At 35.6% G+C, this 16,838-nt stretch overlaps 1 protein-coding gene across 6 annotated transcripts in view; it reads left to right on the top strand.

Moving 5' to 3' along the window:
- The first annotated feature begins 3,933 nt into the window (after positions 1–3,933).
- The window catches only part of LOC102690654 (doublecortin domain-containing protein 2C), a 36,423-nt gene continuing 23,518 nt past the window's right edge, over positions 3,934–16,838 (top strand). For all 6 annotated transcript variants that reach the window (XM_069197364.1, XM_069197352.1, XM_069197346.1 and 3 more), the window contains exons 1-6: positions 3,934–4,474; positions 5,907–5,955; positions 10,117–10,193; positions 13,300–13,431; positions 13,790–13,939; positions 15,938–15,989. In XM_069197364.1, coding sequence (XP_069053465.1) covers positions 4,182–4,474; positions 5,907–5,955; positions 10,117–10,193; positions 13,300–13,431; positions 13,790–13,939; positions 15,938–15,989 — 753 coding nt within the window. In that variant the 5' untranslated portion in view covers positions 3,934–4,181. The remainder of the gene's footprint in view (positions 4,475–5,906; positions 5,956–10,116; positions 10,194–13,299; positions 13,432–13,789; positions 13,940–15,937; positions 15,990–16,838) is intronic.

Raw genomic sequence — 16,838 nt, 5'->3', positions numbered from 1 at the left:
CCATCTTTTTCCTATTTAGGATGGCCTTCAGATCACTGGTGACCCAGGGTTTATTATTGGAGAAGCAGCGCACTTTCCTAGTGGGAACTGCACTGTCAACACAGAAGCTTATATAGTCAGTGATGCAGTGGGTAAGACCATCAATGTCATCTCCATAAGGCTCACAGAGTATCTCCCAGTCCATTGTTTCAAAACAGTCCATCAGTGCATCATTAGCCTCAGCTGACCATCTCCTCACTGTCCTGGTGGTTACTGGTTGCTGTAGTACAAGAGGCTTGTACAGAGATAGGAGGTGAACAAGGTTGTGGTCTGATCTCCCAAGGGGGGGGGGGGGGAGTGATGTGGAGCTGTAGGCATTCTTGACATTAGCATACAGCAAGTCCAAAGTCTTGTTATCTCTAGTAGGGCATTTAACAAACTGACTAAAAGTAGGCAGGGCAAAGGAGAGCGAAACATGATTAAAATCGCCAGTAATCAAGAACATGGCTTGTGGGTGACGAGTCTGTAGTCTGGCTGTAACAGTGTGTATGACGTCACACGCTGAGGCTGCGTCGGCAGAGGGCGCGACATACACCAGCACACCAATAACCTGCGAGAACTCCCTAGGTAGGTAATATGGCCGCAGGCTAACTGCTAGTAGCTCAATGTCCGGGGTGCAGAGCTGTTCTTTTACAGTTATATGATTACAGTTACACCATCTGTTACTCTCAAACACTGCTAGCCCTCCTCCTCTCTTTTTACCGGGCTCCTTGATTTTCCGATCTGCACGCACCATCTGAAAACCCTCTATTGTAGCGTTAGCGTCGGGAACCAGTTCATTCAACCAAGTCTCTGTGAAGCACATAATAGAGGACTCACGATATTCCCACTGGCTCCTCGTCAGCGCCGCTAGCACCTCCATCTTGTTGGCAAGAGATCGTACGTTCCCCATTATGATGGAGATTCATTAAAATTAGTTATACTCAGAAGATGATAATGATATACTTATAATGCTTGTACAATGCAAAAAAATGCAAATAATAAAAAAAACAGATCTGTAATATTCATGCAATACCAGTTGATAGGATTTTAAAGTGCTTTGTAAACCAGTTTTTTTTTATTTTGACATGCATAATACACATTAAGAAAAGACACAAAATAGCTGTTTTACTTTTTAAACGTGTTTCATAAAGTACAACATGAAAATAAAGTACAAATAAAAATATAAAATAAACACAATGCCTTGATTAAGTTACTGACAAAGCATGAGTTTTTACAGTGACTGTTATATAAAAAGAAAACAAAATTGTTTCTCAGTTTGTACTTAGGTGAAGGACTTAGAGTATGTTCCTGAAATCAGCCCCTTCTTCCTAAAACAGTTCAATGGCTAATTCTATAACATTTAATTGTCCAATGCCAATTCTGTAAAATTATGTTAACATGTTATTTTCTTTATGTTAACAATTAATGTAATTGTTATACAAGAACAATTCATAGGTGTAGAGTGTGATCTTTTTAATGTTCATAGCATTAGAATAAAAGAAGAAATTAATTCCATGTGCTAGTCTTGCCACTTTTTTCAATGATTTTGAAATGCTATAGGATGATACTGTAGGATGAGATTCTCAGGAGAATTAAATAACCTTAGAAATGTTGAATACCAAAAGCTTGTCTGGGTGTGATGCCTAACAAATGAATATATTTAGGTAAGAAAGGCATCGTTACCACCTAGTGACATTTTCATTATCACTGCATAGCCTTATTTAATAAGATCTTACTTGCAAACCAAGGTTTGTTCTGGTCAGTACTGGAAAGGGAGAGCTCTAGGAAAATCAGGTTGCTGCATCAAGTGATATTGGTGCACTGGTAAATAATCTTAAAAGGCAGTAGCATACACTTTTTAGTGTTGGAAGGAACATAAGGAGCTGAATTGGAGCCTTCGGCTACAGGTTCCCTTAACTATATGTCTGTTCAACTGAGCTGAGATATATTCAAGTTGCTTTCATTGTGTACATGAAAATATGAAGTCCTCATTTTCTCACTTCTTGTGCAGTCAAGTGTAAACTCTCAGAATTATATTTCTAAATTATTACTAAATTATATTTCCATGAGGGGCAATTAAAGAGTTAAATAAGGCACAATATGAAAGGTCCCAAAAGGCTTTAATAATTAATGCATCAATAAATTATGCATTCCATAGATCAGATATTATACAAGCTTAAATAACCATGTGGTCTTTGTAAGATATAATTATCCTATTACTTTAGAAGAGAAGCTCAGAGCATCAAGGCTAAACATAAGATGTGTAAAGAATGAATACAAAACAGTTATCAGTTTACCTCTTGGTGGTAGTCAAATACATACAGAAAGTCACACTTATTCCTAAAGATGTGCTTATTTTCCATTTTCTTGCATAATTTAACAAGTGAACAATAAGTGAGCATTTTCAAACTTTTTATGGATTTACACAGTGTCCCAACCTTGTCATAGGATAAACACATCTATGCCTGGAAGGTGAGGTATGATGGTACTGATAGACAGGAATATGTATTTTTTATATGCATAACCTACTTCACATATTCAAAGATAAAAACAAAATGAAATAAGTAAATAATTAACATGAAAGAAAAATTGAAAAGTCATGATTATTTAAGTTTTCAAACCCTGTTGTTGTGGCAAACCTAAATTTACCATTGGTGTACAAACATACCTTAATGAGTCACAATATTAGTTGAGTGGCCTCTGACTGTGTACGGTATAATAATGGTGGTTCACATGATTTCAGAATAAATACACCTGTTCCTATGAGATTCTTCAGTCAGGTATAGAGTTTCAAGCAAAGTTTCAACCGTTAAGACCAAGAAGCTGTTCCAAGAAACAGGAGTTTTATTATTTCAATAATATCTCCTTGAGTAAGGTGAAACTGATCATAGGAAAAGTGGAATGTACCCAGACACTACTGCCCAGACTGAGCAGCCAGGGATGGAGGAAATTGGAAATTGATGCTTGGAACTGATAAAAAAAGACCATTACAAATCCCATATAAGATTTTGCAACAAAGCACCTAAGTGATGTTGCAAACATGAGAAAAGTGTTTTGTGGTATGACATGATAAAATTGACATTTTTTGTTTTAAATCCAAAGCGTTATCTGACACTCTGTCAACACCAAGCAAGGTGTTGGTGTGTTTGCGAGGCGTTGTATTTCTGGACCCTCAGAATGTGTCAAGAAACTGGGTGTCACTAATGCCAAATGCAGATGACGGGCATCACATATTGTAGTAGTTCAGGTGCGTAGCTGCCTCAGCATGCGTAGGCTGCAAAGGAACAAGTAATAGGTTTATTCCATGTTGAAAAAAAGAAGAAAGAAACCAACGTTTCGGCCATGGAGCCCCAGAAGAAGGCTCCAAGGCTGAAACGTTGTGTTTTCTTTCTTCTTTTTCTCAGCATGGAATACCTCTATTACTTGTTCCATCACATATTGTAGTCTACCAGGACGTGGTGATTTGTAATTTTTCTTTTATTCAAATATCGTTAACGTTTACCTAACCTATGAAACATATTACTGTTTACAAATGTAATTCTGTATTACTGCAAATTCATTTTGTTGAGAAACTTCTTTTAAAAAAATAACTGCACAATTGCACAATGTTGTGAAACTTTTGGAAATTATTTCACTTTTTATTACAATATCTAAGAAAATGCATGTGCGTATCGATTTAACTAGGAAAATGATAAAAAAACTTAACAAGAAGAAGAGCTCCGAGTAAGCGTAAGGTACCTATAGCGTAGTTTTTTTCCTGGTTTCTCTACACCACACACCTGCCTTGAGAGTGAATGCGTTTGAAACGGTGAGTTTGTATGGTGGGTGCAGTGTGTGTGTTACATGTATGTCAGTTAATTAATTTAGAAGGCTGGTCCATGCAGCAGATGGTTACCATGGAAACACATCAAACAATGCTTCTGTGGTACTTTACCCGGAGAAACTGCCACCGATCAAGAAACAATACTGCTCTTCGATAAATAAAAAGTCTGGTCATGGATACCTGAGAATAAGAGGATGCCACACACCCGAATGAGCGCTGGTGTCTTAGCCAGATACTTCAGGGTTTCACTTTACACAAGGCTAATCTGATGACTTTTGCTACTTGACCTAATCTATTGGTCGGAATTTAAAACCTGTTATTGTCACGGCAGAGAAAGATGTCCGGGATTTCAGGCAGAACTTCAGTCCCTCAGCCTCCGCCGACAAAAACCGTCGTGATGTACCGCAATGGGGATGCTTTCTTTCCCGGCAGGAAGTTTGTGATCAACCAGAGGCACATGTCAACTTTCGACACGTTTCTGGGCTCAGTAACTCAGCGGGTGGAGGCGCCTTTCGGTGCTGTGAGAAACGTGTATACTCCGCGGGATGGGCACCGGATTTTGGATTTGGAGCATTTACAGCACGGAGAGAGATACGTAGCTGCCGGGGCAGAGCGATTTAAAAAGCTTGAGTGAGTACCCAACAGAGTGAAGTGTTTGTAAATACTGAACACGGACAGTGCCAGACGTTGTGCGCGCTAAATGTTTAGATCCACGATCCTGTCCAATTTACAGATTCGAATGGGATTAACGGATTTCCTAATTTGTGAAAAGTTCACAGCTATTACTAACCTACCACATCAGCAACAGCAACATAAAGAGCAACTGTATCATGGATTTAGGTGTACCTTTAACATGTAATGCAGCAATAGTTTGGATAGAGCTAGACTCATTCCGTAAAGCTGCTCAACGAGTTGCTTTAGTCTGACTTTAGCCTCGAATAGTAGTAGTGTATGACATTTCTTAATTACCTTTCTTTCATAAAGCTTTGTTCCTGAAACATTTTATGTATCCTCTCAAACCACATAGTGGTAAAAAATGTGTAAAAGAACGTAAAGACGAAGTGTATGTACTGTACTTTTCCCAATTCTTATTGTTCCGCTTGGTCTTTCAGTTTCATTAAATTTAATCACTATGGGGGGTATTTCGATGCTGTTTGAATTCCACTTCAATTGTATCACAGGGAAGTATAAATCTATAATTTATATCATACTGTGACGACTCTGTTGGTTACTTAGTACAGTACCTAGTGCAGGAAGACATGCTGGAACAGGTGCTTTCAGGTTCATACACACTGGTTCATTAGAATAGCATATAAGATATAAAATATAGATGAAAGACTGCTAGACAGACACAAAGCAAGGGATGGAGAGTAGGGACTCCCCCCCTTTATAGGAGAGAAAGAGTGGGCCTAGTTAAGGGTAAAGGGGAAAGTTCATAGGACAGTTTAACACCGGGGATGCACAATGCTACAATACACAGTCTGATAGTTTATGGGCTCCTCTCATGTTTTATCAGATCTAGCAGGACCTGCAAATATTCTATTAAGTATGTTAAGTACAGTGGGAGAGCAGACGCCTGCTAGCCCTTGCTCTTCACTTGATTGCTAAAGAGCTTATTCAGCCTTTTTCTGCCAGATCATACTAAATGAACATCCATAAATGTCAATTACAGTTTCTTCTTTGTACTGACATTCCTTTCAAAATCACAGTCATTCTAATTTGAAATTAATATGGTTCTGTACTGAATGTTTCTATGCATTACCTGTCCATTTTGATCATTCACATCAAATCCTCTGGTTTTTACTGCAGTCTGTAAGAGTATTTCTCTTCTGAAGAAATTTGTTACACCCACTGCACTGAATGTGGTCATTTGTTTGGTAAACTGTCGCTATGTGGGCTGATGCTGACATATGCTATCTTGCTAATTGCTAACACAAGGTGGCTTATGTGTTTTTCATTTTAAAAATAATAATTTATAGTCATAAGAAGAACAACAATCAGCTCCTGTTTATCCATGCCAAAGTCTTACAAGTCAGTCTAACATACTTTTGTTTTCTTGCAGCTATCTTCACATAACAACAAAGAAACCACAGCGAAAGAAGAATGAACTGGTAAGCTTATAAGGATGTGAAGTGGTTATAAAACACGTTTTTTCATATTCTGGTCCTTCAGAGACAGTTTTTATTGGTCATTCCACATGAAATTTTAATTCTCTTAGTGAAGCCATTATATGCTTAATTTGAATCATTAACCCTTCTTTAATAGTCTTTGAAGTAATTTATAGAGGCCTATAAAATGTGATGCAGTACAGAGCTTTAAGACAACATTTGAAGAGGCCTGATGTAAAGGGTTGTGACACTGACATCAGAAACTTCTCATTACTATGCTCATGGTGCAGGTTAACTTTGACTGCAGTTTGTTCTCATGATAAGAGATGGGCTTCTGTAGGATGTCGTCCAGGTGCTCTGTTCATCAAAAGGTGCCAGCTGTATTATGCTAAAACACGTTTGGGATCCTTTGGGTTAAAAATATAAATGTATAAAGTATAAATGTGAAACTATCTTCCTTTTCTCCCCCCTCCCCAGTTAATACCATGCACAAAAAATATCCTTAGAACATTGATAGCATCAGATTAAGTTGTGTTTAGTTGAATTAAAAAGGGAAAGTAATTCAAACCATAGCAAAGTAAAAAAGAGATACTTCTAAAAAAATCTGCATGAAATATACTAATCACCACAGACGAAGAAGTATCCCCCACAATATAAAAATATATTTAGGAATATATTTAACTGTCAAATATATAATAAACTTAATTATACAGAGAAAATATTTCAAATATAGTTTCCACATGTGTTACACATGTTTTGTAGGATTCTTCAACAAGGATGTGCCCCTTTTGATTAAATATTGGCAAGTGAATATGTGCAGGATATGGATTAGATGGGAAGAGTCTTTACTGGTTTTCAAAATAATAGGATACAATACTTTCACATAAACTAATTTTCCTATACTTCAGTACTAAAGTAGATTTTTGAGGTGACAAATGTGTTGAGAATGGGAGGTAAGGTGTGATTTGAGACATAGTCAGAATAGTCTAATGTGTGAGTGTGAAACACTAATTTGGGATCTGGACACATTGTGTCAGATTTAACTTTTTTTTCTAAAGCTGTTTTTGCTTATTTGGTTGTAATGATGATACACACGCATCACATAACACATTAATAGAATATAATAGAATACAGATTACATACTGATTGCTTAAATAATCCGAAAATGTGGATCTTACTCATTATGTATTCATCATGAACAAGTTCCTCAGTATGCATACAGTAACTCATACAGAAGTGAAAAGTGGCATAATTTAATACAGTTTAATGGCACTATGGAGAAAATTATAGCGGTCAAGAGTGTGTTTACTAATTGAATCCGTCCTCAGCTATAGCAAAGAGAATGGAACATTGATGTTTGCCCAGGACAGATTCTTGTTTGTGGATTCAAAATAAATTTACCTGTACCTGATGAAATAGCAAAAGTCCACCAGCAAGAAAAATGCTTATGCTGGCTTGGGGTCCTGTCTACTAATGAAAAGAAAAGATGTACATTATGTGCCTGCCAAGTAATTTTAAAATTCCCAAACTGATATCTTTGTAGGTGGTACCCACTGTGAAATTATTAAATGTTGGACATTTGTCTTCCATCTTAAATAGTTGAATTCCCCATGCATAGTAGAATACTTGCATTTAATGTAAACAATTTAATGTAATGTAATTTTTTCACGCTGCATTAAAGGCCCTGAATTTTAAGTGTTTTTGAGTGCATATACAAGCCACATGAACAGTACATAAGAACACTGTTGCCCCATTTGTTTTCTATATAAGGCAACAACATTGCAATTTAACTCAATAATGACTTTTTTTCCCCTAATCTTGGTCTCTATATAGAACAATTTAATTTTGGCCCAAATGTGAGAGATAGTCACTTGTTCTTCAATGCAATATCAACACTAGACCTGGAGATGAACTGGAGAGTTGGAGAACGATATCTCGCTCCTCTGTATACTTGTACTGTATATGGCTGGGATGACAAATAAACTTGAACTTGAACTTAGGTTTTATTAACCAAGTCACTTTTCTTTATGAAATTATGTGCAGTTTATTTATATCTTCTTATGCATTCAGTAAAGGCACTTTTATTATTTAATTACTTTGAGAAATAGATGAAAATGATTTTAATTTAATTGACTTTCATTTACGTTTATGATTTATGAAGATCTGTATATTAATGATTTATTTCATCCTACACCTTTAAAGGTAAGGTTGTAAAATGATATTGCTTTGCAGCTAATTTGCTGACTATAAGAAATTTAATTCTAAGTCCAATTGAATTATTTACTCAAGTAATAGATTTATTGCAGAAAATTAGTAGTTGCCCTACCGGTGAAAAGTATATATTATATACTTATATTTATATTATACATAATTAGTATGGATTCTATACATTATAATATTAAGTGACAACTTAAAAATCATCTTAATAATTTGTATATGAATATTATTGCAAACACTTAATAATGTGGACTAGCAACATCATTTATTGTCCAACAGCACCACCATCAGCTGATGAGTTGATAATGTTCCCTTTATTAGTCTACCGCATTTACAGATCTGGTCCTGATCTACATAGGGACCTGGAATACTGTATATATACCATTTATAAACTGCATATAGGAAATTCAAATCACTCAAGGACTAAAAACGTACTGGTTAGTTAAGGTGGTTGTAGTCAATGAACAATGCAATTAAGTCATTAGGAGCTCAAGCTGGATTTCAAACCACCCAGACACTGCTGACATCAGACTGTCCCTCAAAACTGAGCACCTGGGCAAGGATAAAACTGGCTGCTGATTCCATCATGAGGTGAATGTTGACTTTGAAACAGCTACAGAGCTCAATGGCTGAGATGGGCGAAAATGTCCATGAGTCAACAATCGCGCTATTTTAGTATGTTGAATCTATTTATCAGTTACAGATGTCATATCATTTATAGCTTAAAATAAAAGAGCAAAAGAAAATGTTTGCAGATACAGTACCTGCATTATTGCAGTGTGTTTGAAAAAAAAAATCTAAAAAGAAGAAAGGACTGGACTCAAGAGCTGCAATATACTTCCAAAGCTGCTTGTCACTTTAAATTCATTCTTCCAGTTAAAAATGAGTGATGCCTTATAAAATCTTTGATTTAGATGACATGGAATTACATTTCACTTGATATAAGCTATGACATTTAAATAATATAGGGCATATATCGATTGCAATATTGTACATACTGTAAGAAAAGAAGAATTAAATTTTCTAAACAAATTATTAACCTGCTTAAAATAAAATAACAGAACATTTTAGATTTTTGTAAGAAAGTAAAGTTCAAGAAAAACAACACGTGTAATTAAAAATTTAGACTTTAAATTGTAGGATCTTACATTAAAATAGTACAACACATTTGTTTGATGTCATTTAGAACATTGTGTTAAATTGTGGTCACCAGATTATAAAAAGTACAGTATATACTGTAGTTGCGCTGCATTGAGACAGGCCCACTGTGAGATGATAAACAATCTAACTCTATAATCCAGAGCTTCCTGATTCTTAAGAAGGCTTCACTTGGACCTGATTCAATTATTCAAAATTCATATGGTATTAATCAATTAAACACTATGGATTTCTGATCAGAATCAACAGTGAAATACGAACAAGACAAAATGAAACTAAGGGGAACTGTGTTTAAAACTGAGAACAAGATTCACATCTTTACAAATAGTGTTGTGAAAGATGTACCAAGCTACCCATTCAGGTTGTCAAAGCTGATATCCTGGTATCTTTCACAAGAAGTTTAACGAAAGCCTTAGCACAACTGTAAGAAGACAAGCAGCTCCTTCATAATCTTCCTTTTGGCATCAGTCCACCATTGTTCAAGTTTAAGATCATAAAGTGAAAGTGACATTGAAAGAAAATATACTCACTAAAATACTGCCATATTTAAGATGTACCATTATTTTCCTGCACTAAAAAACTTCATCTTAGATTCTTCCCAAAGACATTATTGTTACTTTTGATAAAACTTAGCAAGAGAAGGAAACAATCTAAAAATTAAATGCTGTCCAGTCTTGTAGAGATGTAAAAGAGTAATCATTTTAGGTATACTTTTAAGAATAATAGGAAAACTTAACTTGAATTGTCGGATACTCTATTTTAAAATCTTTTCATAATTTTCATTTACAGATACGACCTGTGATTCACAGCAGAATAATCGTTTCTGCAAGATGGAAGAAAGTTTTGCATGAGTCATGTACTATCAAGTCAGTAAGGATTTTTTTGGAAGTTATTGTACTACAAATGTTCCATAGGTAGCAGATTATGTATTTTATAAGCAGGGTAAAATAAACAATTTTTTAACTCTGTCAAAGAATACCTTTTCTGTATAATTGCAGCATAAAGTTTAAAATCACACCTTAGTCATTTTTTTCTAGCCTGCTGGGATTACTGGGTAGTGTAGCATAGTGGCTAAGCCATTGGACTCATGCAGACTCTACTTGTTTTACTCTGAGGGAGGTACTGTACTTTATCCTGGCTACTACAATCCATCCAGCTCTACTAGTAAGCATGAGCATTGCTGAGGGGTGATTTCTGTGATGGGCCAGTGTCTCATCCACGGTTGTCACAAGTTCTCTATTGTGCTTAATGCTACAGCCACCAGGATGAGGTCTGGCCTAATGATCAGCTCTGGTATAGACTTTACCTACTGTGATTAAGTATACTATTTCAGCTTTAATTACAATGTGTACTCATGTTTGAAATTAAAAATCTCGATATGACATAAACTGTATTGAAAACAAAAACTGTCTGAAGCTAGCCACACAATAGGACTGATAATGAACTTCCATTACTAAGCATGACAGCTGCACACTGGCAATCCATAGAAAGAAAGAGGTTCCATATCTTGTAGCTGAAGCTGTTCATCATTGCTTGACATAGCTTATCCCTTGTGAGTTGCCGTTCTACACTGCTGTCAACCTTTAGCAACCTTTCCTACAAATGTCAGATGGGGTTTACGTATGGGCTAAACTACAGGCGACCTAGTCCACTGTTTGAAAATTGCCCTGTGCTTAGAATGCTTCTGTGAGTCACACAATTTGTGCTGTGGCATTATCATGGTTGAAGTGTGGTTCTAATGGTCTGTTAAACTCCTATAGAGGCTAACAGAAAACATGCTAATTGAGGAGTGGGCAATGATGCAGTCTTGTTGCTATGATACTATGATATAATGATATTATTTCTGAGAGGGTGTGCAACATTGATTCCTTTTTGATGCATCAGTTTATTTATTTGCTTAGTTGACACTCTTATCCAGGGTGATTTACAATATGATAATTTAAGTATAAATCAAGAAATGTTAATCAGAATAATAGTGCATGTACATCAATTACTTAGTCATTAATATAACCTATAAATAAATTCATTCAATGACAATGCTAGCACAAACTGGAAGTGTGACTCAAGTGTCATGCAAATAAAATGAATAAGCAAGAACTAAAACAGCATAGAGAAAGTGTGGATATAGAATAGCAATTTAACTAGTAACGTTACCAGTTGGAGAATGAAAAACAGTGCTATATAATGTACAAAGTATTGGAGGTTGTAGCTGAGACCTGAGAGATCACAGGTGTCTAAACAAATGAGTCTTCACCAGATGCTAAAAAGTGGTCAGTGAGCAGTTCTGATTTCTGTGCGTGGTTTATTCTATCACCAAAAGCTAGAGGGCATTAAATGAAAGGACTGTGGAAGAGAATGGATACAGAAAAGTGTAGGGAGAAATTGACAGAATAAAGATAGGTAGGAGAAAAGTGGTTGAATGAATGATTGGCAAGCATTAGAGTTTTAAATTGGATGTGTGCAGCAATAAGAAGGCTGTGAAAAAAAACGGTGGTAATGGAATACCAGGAAAAAAAATCAAAGAAGAAAAAAGACAAGTTAAATTGCAGAATTCTACATGAGCTGGAGCGGATACAGTAGGTGGAGTTGGCAGGGAGGCCAAGCATGACGGACAAACAAAATATTTTTTTATTAAAGACTATTGGAAAACACCAGGGTCTGGACTAGAACTAGAACTGAATACTTGGAAACAAAAGGGTGAATCCTGCAATTGTTACTTGTGAAGAAGTGGCAAGAAAATGCTACAACACTCTCTTGGTAACAGAGAGTGGTGGGAATAGGAGATTCAGAGCTCAAGAGTGACACTTGACAGAGGAGGAAGTGAATAGGATGGTGGTGGAGTTAGGAGGAAAAAGGATGGAAAAAGGTCCACAAAAGGTGAAGAAGAGGAAAGTTAAAAGAGTGAAGACTTTGAGAACCTGAGCTAAAGAATATTAGAGTATATCCAGGAGTAGATGACCGTGAGACAGGCAGAGACATTAGGAAAGAAATGTAAAGGAGTAAAGAAAGAAAGCATCATCAGCAAAAAAAGGAAATCTATAGGGAGGAGATGGGAGGACTCAGGATGAATGTGTAGAGAGGGCAGAATGATACATAGGACAGAACCTTAGGAGACACCAGACTTCACACTGCCAGCAGAAGCGATATGTCTAATCAGTGAGGTAGGAGGAAACCTATGCTTGAGCAGTGCCAGAAATTCCTAGGTAGTGAGGCCTGACAGAAAGAAGAATAGTGTGATCTACAATGTAAAAAGAGGCCAAACGATCAAGAAAGATTAAGGTGAAAAGAGAGGCAGCTGCGTGAAGAGAACTAGTAACAGAGAGAACATGTTTGGCCTTCAGTGCTGAGAGAAATCTGGCTAGAATGAGTCAGTCAGCAAGTACTGCAGGAAGAGGTGTAAAAGGGAGCCTGGTGGTATTCCCATTCAAATGACACATTTTTAAGTTTCTTGGTTTGAATTTGAATGAATGGGTGTCTTAAAAATTTAGCCTCTGAATATTTTTTATTTGTAATATGAATGTCTTCTGCAACACAAAACTTCAACTTCAACTATGCAAGCGTGCATGATACTAATCAGCTGTAAGTAAAGAAAACAGTATATGAGCTTTGGCTTTGGACATCTATTTCTATAATCTTTTCAGTCAGTCTTGCAATTCAGGTTTGTGTTTCTGTCAGTTGGCATGCATGTGTGACTGAACTTGGTCAATAGAAATGTTGTTTATATACACTTGAGCACAATTACAATACTATATACTGTATATTTACTTTTTTATACTTTGTGAATCAAATTTATTGTAGACAATGTTTTCTGTAATATTTAATTTACCTCAGTTTTAATTGTTTTACAGAAAGTTTTCTTTAAAATATCAATAAATTATGTATCAAATATATTAATATAAAAAAAGGCTGAAGCTGAAGCACAACTATCACAAATTAGTTATCCTGAGTGTCATGTGTTGTTATGTTTTGTAGTGTTTTTACAAATGGGGATATCTTGGTTCCTCCAGCTCGAATACTAATACCAAAGTATACCCTGAGAAACTGGGACCGGGTGCTCGCCATGGTAACAGAGAAAGTGCACCTACGTACAGGAGCAGTACATAGGTAAGGAACATCTCTCATCCAAGGAAGACATACTGTGTTAAATACAATGTGTCTTGTCAACAAAAAAGCAAGTAAAATGATTTGTAAATAATGAGAAACAAAGTTGTGATTTTAGATCTTAGTGGAATGATGATATGTGCTAGGTCTTGATGGCATTCCATAATACATGCTGCCTAATATTGCTGAATCAGATCTTTTTTGACATAAATGGAGTCAAACCTAATTCATAGCCATATCACCTAATGCAGTGTTTGTTTTTGATCTGATAAGCAATCCTAAAACATTACATGAGAGGTTGCACTGACAACTTGGGTGTGACAATGCAATACTTTTACTTTGTTTTATTTTCTTTCCCTAGACTATGCATGTTAGATGGGACACCATTACTTGGTTCAGTTGAACTGGAACATAACCAGTACTATGTTGCTGTGGGAACTGAAAAATTTAAACTCTTGCCATACTTTCAGTGGGTTCCCAGTAAAGGAACTATGAGAGACACAGGCCATGGGTAAGTATTGTTATTTAATTTAAGATGTAAACTTTTCATATAAAATAGCATTACTTGTAATTTGTATCACGTGATTCTATAAGCAAACATAATAGAACAGATTTTTTTTTATTTTAAATTAAACTTACAGTTTTGACCAAGAATAATGATTGTTTCATTCATTAGAAGATGTGAACTTGGTGTTTTGGATAATGGAGTGCAGAAAAGAATCATACAAATGTGTTGCTGTTAGAACAAAAGTAACAAAGAGGATAACAACTGAAAGAGATAGACTGTTTTTTTAAAGTCTAAGTCTAATTGCCTTCAGATTGCTGCTGATTTCAACTAAACACCAAATCTCAATAATAAAATAAAAGAGTAAAGAGAATTTTTCAGATGATTAGATGAGCTGCAGTTTGAATGTCTTTTTTTTTAACAAAAAAACATTTTAAGCACTTAGAAAAAATGTTCAAAAGAGCAATGAAGAAGAATATGGAAGCCCGTTTCCGCCAGGAACTAAAAAAAATGCACGGTGGTTTCTCAGAATTACAACTTAAAAACTCAGAATTGAGACATGAAAACTCAGAATTGCGACTTGAAAACTCAGAATTGTGACTTAAAAACTCAGAATTATGACTTGAGAACTCAGAATTCCTACTTAAAAACTCAGAATTACAACTTTATATCTCCCCGCAACTCCCCTCGCTGCTCCCACCCTAGTTAATGCCTCACTGCATTGGCTCAAACCCAGGTCTTGCCAGCTGAGCTAAAGAAAACCTTCTTTTTTAAGTAAAAAAGGACATACAATGGAAATATGTAAAAAATTTAAGTTTCAGCTTTTATAACTGTGAATTCCTCTGGATGTGAAGTGTCTATTTCTGTATCTTTTTTCATATTCTGTCTCCGTTTTTGTATTTCTGGTGTTTAAATAAAAACTTTTTTAAAAAGCCCACTGTCCACTATTCCACCCGGGAACTATGGAAGCCTCACTGGCAGAAATGGGATTCCATAATGAGGTTCCCAATATGGCTCATCATAACCTCAGGACTTGCTAGTTTTTATTTCAGCTGAATTAAGTTTCTTAGAAATTCAAGAGAAATAACCACACGCACTAAGAGGTGTTTAGAAATGTTTGTAAAGACGTAAGGCATAAAAAGCTTTGGCCTGAGTGTCAGGCGCCTGGCTGGAAGACGAGGAACCCCCCTCGATGTTACAGAGTGAAATTTAACCAATGGGTGGCAGCAAAGGTGTAGGTGGGATAGAGGAGCCATGCATACAGACAAAAGCAAGGAAGAGAAAGGGGCTTACAATGATATTCATAGCTTTTCTGAAAGAGACAGAACATAATTACAAGTTAGACTAGCAGATTAGAAGGAGAACGTGGTGGCACTCAGGCCTCCTGAACTTTCTTGTTCTAAACTTAAGATTTTATTAATTATTTCTAATTATAATTAATATATTATTAATTATTAGAAAAACTAAAAAGTTACAGATTTTGACTTAGCTTCACAATGTAAGAATTATCTTAGAGGTTCCAATAGTATATAAGTAGCAATCCATGCAACTTTTCAAGTTAGTGCGCTCAGTAGTTCAGTTATCAGTTACAATAAGTAAAAAACTGAATATAAATAAAAGCTAATTGACACTGATATCACCAGGTCTAAGGAACAGGAAACACTGCCATATAAGAAGAGTAAACTAAAGACCAGAGGAATAGTATATGGTGCTAAAGTAGAGTTAAAGAATGCAGAGGATGTGCAGCTGAAGAAAATGTAGCAGAATGTTAGATAAGTGTTGTGTATTACATTGTATTCTCAGATAGCTTTTGGAAAATGCCAAAAATAATGCAAATATACATGATCATTATTTCTTTATTAGCTGCAATTACATGTGACCCACAATTTGACTTACTGTATATACTGTACATTGCTCTATATGGACTATATAAAACATTTTTTATCAATTAATTGTGAAAATATTAACATATCAATTAATGAAACGGTGATTTTGCTGTTCTAGGTTCTACAATGCATTGCTACCTCCATTAAGAAAGGACAAGATAAAAGACATGGTATGTGATCTTCTCAAAAACCTAATCATTTGGAATTGAAACTGTAAGGTGGGCAATATCTAATCTCATTTAAAAGTTAGATACAGTCGATTTTATATTCTTATTGCATAATACTAAGATGATTTATGTACAGGTTAAAGTAAAGTCCAAGCCAGTCACAGCAGCTCATTGTGCCTGAGTTTAGCCTGGTTTCTGTACCCTTAAGTGGACAAGAGAGCCAGTGACCACTGATGCTGGTCTCACTAATACAGCTGGGTGGACTGGAGCAACTGGCATAAACTACATCATTCAAGGTCCTATAGCAGGGTCTGTGGCAGGGACCTTAACCCACAACACATCTGTTAGAACCCACAACACATCTGTTAAGAGTCTGATGGTTTACTCACTATGCTGTGTTACTCCCACTATTTATATTCACAGTCTTAATTTAATAATTTCTAGAAAAACTGTATAAAATATAAGAATAAAGTACTATTTTGTTGTGACATATTCATATTAACTTTATGAATATATGATCACAATATACTTAATAATAAATAATACAGTGTATATTACCTGTTATATAGTATTTGAAAGATTTGAAAATCGAACCATGACATAGCTCATTCTTCCAAGTTTAAAAATCCCATCACTTTCACTGAGAAGTACATTTTGTACGATTTTCAAAGCGTTTTAATTATCTTTACATTTTATTATTATTTATAAGTGGGAGAAAATAAAATATCTGCCATTCTGCCTGGTTTAAAGGAGAAGAAAGATACTGTTTATGACAACTGAATTGGGAATTGAATTGGGGTATAATAGGCAGAAATGTGTTTAGTAAAATATTTAAGTTAGACCTAAAGTGTG

Source organism: Lepisosteus oculatus, chromosome 2 (genome assembly GCF_040954835.1).
Source record: "Lepisosteus oculatus isolate fLepOcu1 chromosome 2, fLepOcu1.hap2, whole genome shotgun sequence".
In the NCBI taxonomy this organism is placed as follows: Eukaryota; Metazoa; Chordata; class Actinopteri; order Semionotiformes; family Lepisosteidae; genus Lepisosteus; species Lepisosteus oculatus.
This window is presented reverse-complemented; position numbering and strand designations above follow the sequence as displayed.